The following is a 7880-nucleotide window of genomic DNA, read 5'->3' on the forward strand; positions in this document are numbered from 1 at the left end:
GATCCGTGTTGTTCCAGCCTGATTGGTCCGTTGGCTTCCTTCATAAAATCCCTCCAATCACAGACAGTCTCTCTCTCTGATGTCACCCCTCTCAGCCAATCATCATCTCCTGTGTGTTTCTGAATGCTGATGTGCTGTAAGCCCCCATGATGACCCCACCACCCCCCTCACTCAATCACTACAAAATACCCAGAATGCAGTTTGATACCAGGTGCCAAATCCATGCTGTGTCTCTATGCTTGTCGGCTGTTAAAGTGCTTTGTATCAATAAAGTTTCTCTTGAATCTGAGCTGAGAGTTCATCACTAAACAACACAAAGACACGTTTTATCACAAATATTCAAATAATGTTCAAACATCTCGTTGTGAAACGGCCTCGTCTTCCATCTGAGGTTATTTATCGTCTCTTTAGGTGCTTCTCATTTCCCCATTTTTTGCCTCCTCGTCTCCTCGCCTCCTCGTCTCCTCGCTCCTCGCTCCTCCAGCAGTGACCCAGAAATCGATCTCAGCGCTCCATCATGAAGGACGTCACAATTCCTAAAATGCATCTCGAGGAGCGAGGAGGCTCGCCGGAGGAGCCATGAGCGAGGATGCACCAGTGTCTCCTCCAGTGTGTCCTCCAGTGTGTCCTCCAGTGTGGGGTTAGGGGGACACTGGGACTGAGGGTTCATGACTGAAGGACTGAAGGACTGAAGGGGGACACTGGGACTGAGGGTTCAGGACTGAAGGACTGAAGGACTGAAGGGGGACACTGGGACTGAGGGTTCAGGACTGAAGGACTGAAGGGGGACACTGTGCAGTGGGTTGAAGCAGCCAGCAGGTGGAGACAAACAGCAGCTGATCTCAGACCAGCTTCAGGTTTAACAAGGTTTACTGTGAGACCAGACTGGACCAGACTGGACCAGACTGAACCAGACTGGACCAGACTGAACCAAACTGGACCAGACTGGACCGGACTGAACCAGACTGGACCAGACTAGACCAGACTGAACCAAACTGGACCAGACTGGACCGGACTGGACCGGACTGGACCGGACTGAACCAAACTGGACCAGACTGGACCGGACTGGACCGGACTGAACCAGACTGAACCAGACTGGACCAGACTAGACCAGACTGAACCAAACTGGACCGGAGTGGACCGGACTGAACCAGACTGGACCAGACTAGATCAGACTGAACCAAACTGGACCAGACTGGACTGGACTGGACCGAACTGGACCAGACTGAACCAAACTGGACCGGACTGAACCGGACTGGACCGGACTGAACCAGACTGAACCAGACTGAACCAGACTGGACCAGACTAGACCAGACTGAACCAAACTGGACCGGACTGGACCGGACTGAACCAGACTGGACCAGACTGGACCAGACTGAACCAGACTGGACCGGGGTAGCAGACTGGGGAGCAGGCGGATCAGAACCAGGTGAAAGGGATCTGTGATCAGGCTGATGAGGTGATGAGAGGACACTGAGAGAGATATTGATCAGCTGATCAGGTCTCAGGCCTGTCTGCCCTGCGTGTTGTCTCTCAGGCTCAAGAAGTTTGTTTGTTATTCTTTGTTTTTATTTTTGCATCTTTCTGATGTTTCTTGATCTCTTACAGCACTACAGCTTTTACTCTTTTGTGTTTTATTCTATTCTAGCTTTTATTTTTAGCTTGTTTTTATTTTCTAATCTTTAATGTGTTTATGTTTTTATAACTGTTTTAATTATGTCTGAATGTTCTTTTGCACTTTGTGGAAATGTTCTTGGATGTTTCTGTGAAGCACTTTGAATCTCCCTGCTGCTGGAATGAGCTACACAAATAAAGCTTACCTGTTACCTGAGAACACCTGCTGACGTCACCTGCTGACGTCACGTGTTGACGCTCCGTAGTGTTACCTGATCTGAGGGGCGGGACCTCAGGGGGCGGGGCCTGGTTGGGGGGTGCGGGTGCGTGTTCTCGTGCATGTTGTTGACACTTCCTGTTTCAGTGCACAGAGAGAGAGCGCGCTGGGAGTGGTGGCACGCGGACACGGCGGTGAGTCTGATGTTCTGGTTCTGGTTGTTTCTGTGTTTCTCTGGTCCGGTACCGGGTCTCCGGGTCCGGGTCGGTACCGGAGGGTTAACGGGGTTCTGCTCGGGGTCTGGAGCCTCAACGCGGAAGTAGAGCAGTAAACAGAGTATTACAGCAGTAGAGACCGCTGTGCGCGTTGCTGCCAGATGTTGCAGCAACAGGATCAATTATCCGGTACTTATGACCGTGTAACGGTGTGACGTCACACAGCTGGACCTCCGATCAGCTGGTTCTGGTCCTTAAAGTCAGTAGAACCCTAAAACACAGAGGTTCTCTCTGAAGTCTGAAGTCTCAGTCTGATCTCTGATCAAACTGAAACAGGAACCTCCTCCAGATGATCAGATGATCGATCAGATGATCAGGTCTGGTTCTCTCTGCAGGAAGTAACGAAGTACATCTACTCCACTACTGCAGGTAGTCAGTTTAAAGATACTTTACATGTCCTGCTATTTCTACTGTGTTTATCTGACAGCTGCAGGATTATTACCATCAATCATAAAGTTATTAAATACTGACAGAGAGTCTGCTTCTCTGGACTGATCAGCCTGAGAGACAGAGAGAGAGACAGAGAGACAGAGAGACAGAGAGACAGACAGAGAGACAGAGAGACAGAGAGACAGAGAGACAGAGAGACAGACAGAGAGACAGAGAGACAGAGAGACAGAGAGACAGACAGAGAGACAGAGAGACAGAGAGAGAGACAGAGAGACAGAGAGAGAGACAGAGAGACAGAGAGACAGAGAGACAGACAGAGAGACAGAGAGAGAGACAGAGAGACAGAGAGACAGACAGAGAGAGAGACAGAGAGAGAGACAGAGAGACAGACAGAGAGAGAGACAGAGAGACAGAGAGACAGACAGAGAGAGAGACAGACAGAGAGACAGAGAGAGATACAGAGAGACAGAGAGACAGACAGAGAGAGAGACAGAGAGACAGACAGAGAGACAGAGACAGAGAGAGAGACAGAGAGAGAGACAGAGAGACAGAGAGAGAGACAGAGAGAGAGACAGAGAGACAGAGAGACAGACAGAGAGACAGAGAGAGAGACAGAGAGACAGAGAGACAGAGAGACAGACAGAGAGACAGAGAGACAGAGAGACAGAGAGACAGAGAGACAGACAGAGAGACAGAGAGACAGAGAGACAGAGAGACAGACAGAGAGACAGAGAGACAGAGAGAGAGACAGAGAGACAGAGAGAGAGACAGAGAGACAGAGAGACAGAGAGACAGACAGAGAGACAGAGAGAGAGACAGAGAGACAGAGAGACAGACAGAGAGAGAGACAGAGAGAGAGACAGAGAGACAGACAGAGAGAGAGACAGAGAGACAGAGAGACAGACAGAGAGAGAGACAGACAGAGAGACAGAGAGAGATACAGAGAGACAGAGAGACAGACAGAGAGAGAGACAGAGAGACAGACAGAGAGACAGAGACAGAGAGAGAGACAGAGAGAGAGACAGAGAGACAGAGAGAGAGACAGAGAGAGAGACAGAGAGACAGAGAGACAGACAGAGAGAGAGACAGAGAGACAGAGAGAGAGAGAGAGACAGAGACAGAGAGAGAGACAGAGAGACAGAGAGACAGAGAGAGAGACAGAGAGACAGAGAGAGAGACAGAGAGAGAGACAGAGAGACAGAGAGAGAGACAGAGAGAGAGACAGAGAGACAGAGAGACAGACAGAGAGAGAGACAGAGAGACAGAGAGAGAGAGAGAGACAGAGACAGAGAGAGAGACAGAGAGACAGAGAGACAGAGAGAGAGACAGAGAGACAGAGAGAGAGACAGAGAGAGAGACAGAGAGAGACACAGAGAGAGACAGAGAGAGACACAGAGAGAGACAGAGAGAGACAGAGAGAGAGACAGAGAGACAGAGAGAGAGACAGAGAGACACAGAGAGAGACAGAGAGAGAGACAGAGAGACAGAGAGAGAGAGCAGGATGTGTTTCTTTAAACAGATTACTGAATAATATCAGACAGCAGAACGATGAACCTCCACTGAGTTCCTCTTTAACTCATTCAGGACATTACAACTCAGTGGTGTGGAGACAGCCTCCTTTTTATTATATTATATATATAGTATATAATATATATTGTATATATTATATACTATATATATTATATACTATATATAGTATATACAATATATAGTATATATTATATACAATATATATTATATAGTATATATAATATATATAGTATATATATACTATATATAGTATATATATACTATATAGTATATAGTATATATATACTATAGTATATATATACTATATACTATATAGTATATATAGTATATAATATATATTATATACTAAAGTCAGACTAAGGAGCTGTTTATCGGGAGTATTTGGTATAAGCTCCATCTCTTAGTTCTTTTAAAGGTCCCATATCAGCTCATTTTCAAGTTCATGTTTGTATTTTGTGTTTCTACTAGAACATGTTTACGTGTTTTAATGTTAAAAAAAACACGTTATTTTCCTCATACTGTCGGTCTGAATATACCTGTATTCACCCTCCGTCTGAAACGCTCCGTTTTAGCTCATTTCAACGGAATTGCGTTGCTAGGCAACAGCTTGGGTCCATGTTTACTTCCTGTCAGCTGATGTTATTTACATACACTGCAACAAGAAATAAACTGGGACACATTTAGAATGTCTATGTTTAAAACCGTGAAATGGTCGAAATATTTGTAGATTTGTGACATCACAAATGGACAGAAATCCTGACGGCTTCTTTCAAACGCAGAGTTTCTGAATACGGGCTGTGTGTGTTTCTCCGTATATTGAAATATAAAAGAAATGAAAATCGCACTTTTTACAATATGGACCTTTAAATGTTTGCTGCTGCCTTTCATCAAACCCAATAATGATCTGATACTGCACTATTTCTATTCTAGCTTTTATTTTAAGCTTGTTTTTATTTTCTAATCTTTAACGGTTAATGTCTTAATGTTCCTTTGCACTGATTGTTTGTCTAAAGCACTTTGAATTCACCTGTTGATGGAATGTGCTCTGTAAAGCTGCCATACCTTACCTTACCTTAGTTTACCCACAATGCCCGTCATTGTTCACCTGTTCTGATGATTGATCAGTTAGAATGAAACTGTAGATTAGTTCAAATATGAGGAACCTTATTTGCCTGAACTTGTACCGTGACATACCTGGAACGACCGGTAAAACGTGTGTGGAACATTCAGTTTGGCTCTTTTCTGTTATACGCATGCTGCTCACTCCACACTGCAGAAGAGTTAGTTTAGCTCTGAGAATATCTAGTGAATGTTCAGTGGACGTTTGTGCAGAAATAACTGCTGCAGCTCCTCCAGACCAACAGAGGTTTCCCGTGTCTTGTGAAGTGACGGGGCTCCGCAGAGAGAAACGTTATCGTCTCCGACCAAAACTCCGGCGTCTCCCCCGTTCCCTCCGGCCGCGGTCGGGAGGCCGAGGCGGGAAAAGCCAACACTAGGATCAGCATTGATTCATGGAGAGACCTTGGTCTGGTCAGCTAACATTACTGCCAAGCAGCTGAAATATAGAGTGATATTGTGCTTTTAGCTGACGTGTGTCTCCTCACTGTGTTGAGCGATGCTCCTTCATGTCTATGTAGAGCGAGCACAGGCGTCATATTCTTTGGATTTTCCCGGCAAAACAGTCCTGAGTTCCTTACCTAGAATAGATCAGTCCACAGGCTGTTAGAGGCCCCCGAGAGAGTCGGCGAAGGTTTCCGTTTATAGGTTACGTTACAATCCGTTCGCACAATGGTAGGGATGCACCGATACCGATGCCAGTATCGGGTATCGGGTCCGATACTGTGCTCATGTACTTGTACTCACAAAACGTCTCCGATACAACGGCAACGATACCACTTTACGGCAGCGTGACGTTAACCTCTCGTCACCATCTTTCGGGTCCTCACGCTCCACCTCCCCGACGGTGTCGGCCCTCACTTTCATTGCACCACGGGGTTTTGCGTGCACCCTCTGAGTCGCGCGCACGTTAGACTCCTTGGTCCGTGTTTCAAGACGGGTCAGGTGGGTTGCAGACGTCGCCGCAGACCTCTGGTGCCTTTTACGTGGGCTGAGCCCCGACGCGGTTGGTGAAGGAACGCCAAGTTCCGGTCACATGACCGGAGCTCAGCCAATAGAAACGCTCTCTCTCTTAACTGACCTGTGATTGGTCAAAGTCTCCCATCACGGGCTAGATGTCCTAAAGCCTGAAAACAGAGCTGTGAGGAGGAGCAGGAGTCTAGTTTTCTCTCAGAACACTTGAATTACAATACGCTGAAAGGTTATTATGGGATGTTTTGCCCAATGATGCCAAAAATATACTGACTACTGCAGGTTTAACATCAAAATAAAAGGTTATTGGACCGGCGGTCTCCGGGACAACAGCGGGGTACGGCGCTCGAGAGAGCCAGGGAGAGAACGGGTCGGGTGTCAGCCTCGTGCGGAGCAGCAGAACGAAAACACCAAGTAAGTAAGTAAGACTTTATTTATATAGCACATTTCATACAGGAGTTGCAGTTCAAAGTGCTTTAACCAACACATCTCCGACAGTATGATAATAATGCACTTCCTGTTCCCAGTCTGATAGTCTGTAGATATGAAGTCTATAAACAAGATATATTATAATAAAATACATTCGTACCGACAGGATACAGTAAAGCACACAGGCCGTTTCCATGCCGACAAGCGACCGCGTCTGTCTGTCTGTTCACCTGAGGGACGCGGTGATCCTGCGGATCCCAGCTGGACGTCAGATGAGCAGGCGGTCCTTAACGTGGCCCAGGACGCGTTCACTACACACTAAAAGAATGAGGTCACACGTGGCCCAGACCAACTCTGAATGTGGTCTGAAAGATCCGATCTCAATGCGTCCTGAGTGCGTTCACACCTGTTCTTAGAGCTGTCCACTAGTGGTCGGATCACTGAGGACGCGTGTTAATACCAGGTCTGGACAGGACCTCTGACTACCAGTAGGCTGATGTAGACCACATCAGTGGGATGTTTACTTCCTGTCAGCTGATCTCATTCACGTCCAAAGTAACAGGAAGTATGATGAGTAATTCAATTTACAAAGAACTACTCAGCAGTGACAGCTGTGTCAACACTGTGACATGTCTTCTTTTCACAGAGGATTAATGGACTTCATGGTGGTTTCGTTCCCGTTGACGTCCTGATTCCTGTTTCCTTTTTCCCCGTTCATTAATCTGCAGCTGTGTTTCGACCAGAAGGTAGGAGAGGTTTCCATTCATAATCTGGTTTAATCTATGTTTATGAAGTATAGTCTCTGATGTCTTGGTGTAATCTGAGGGAAGTATAGTCTCTGATGTCTTGGTGTAATCTGAGGGAAGTAGTCTAACAAACACTGACTTCTTCCTACAGGCACAGAGGAGTGATCCGTTCACACCTGCTGGATCTGGACTTCGTGGATCTGGACTCGGTGGTTCTGGACTCGGTGGTTCTGGACTCAGTGGATCTGGACTCAGGGGATCTGGTCTGGATTAAGGATCTGACCGTGTGGACCGGGACTGTTCTGGTTTTACTGAGACTCTGAGATGCAGCTGATCAACAGTAAAGTTATGACTGTGATTCTGCTGTCACTTCTGCTGCTGGGGTGAGTACAAGTACTACTACTACTACTACTACTACTACTACTACTACTACTACCACTACTACCATTACTACTACTACTACTACTACCACTACTACTACTACTACCACTACTACTACTACCACTACTACTACTACCACTACTACTACTACTACTACTACTACTACTACTACTACTACTACTACTACTACCACCACTACTACCACTACTA

General features: G+C 46.5%; 1 protein-coding gene across 3 annotated transcripts in view; it reads left to right on the plus strand.

Moving 5' to 3' along the window:
- Window positions 1-1929: 1929 nt before the first annotated feature.
- Window positions 1930-7880, plus strand: part of LOC141763858 (globoside alpha-1,3-N-acetylgalactosaminyltransferase 1-like) — a 21152-nt gene continuing 15201 nt past the window's right edge. For 2 of the 3 annotated variants that reach the window (XM_074628620.1, XM_074628621.1), the window contains exons 1-3: window positions 1930-2025; window positions 7190-7289; window positions 7441-7672. In XM_074628620.1, coding sequence (XP_074484721.1) covers window positions 7614-7672 — 59 coding nt within the window. In that variant the 5' untranslated portion in view covers window positions 1930-2025; window positions 7190-7289; window positions 7441-7613. Of the gene's footprint in view, window positions 2476-7189; window positions 7290-7440; window positions 7673-7880 lie in introns of all 3 variants that reach the window. The other variant, XM_074628622.1, reaches the window with a different exon arrangement.

Source organism: Sebastes fasciatus, unplaced genomic scaffold (assembly GCF_043250625.1).
Source record: "Sebastes fasciatus isolate fSebFas1 unplaced genomic scaffold, fSebFas1.pri Scaffold_71, whole genome shotgun sequence".
In the NCBI taxonomy this organism is placed as follows: Eukaryota; Metazoa; Chordata; class Actinopteri; order Perciformes; family Sebastidae; genus Sebastes; species Sebastes fasciatus.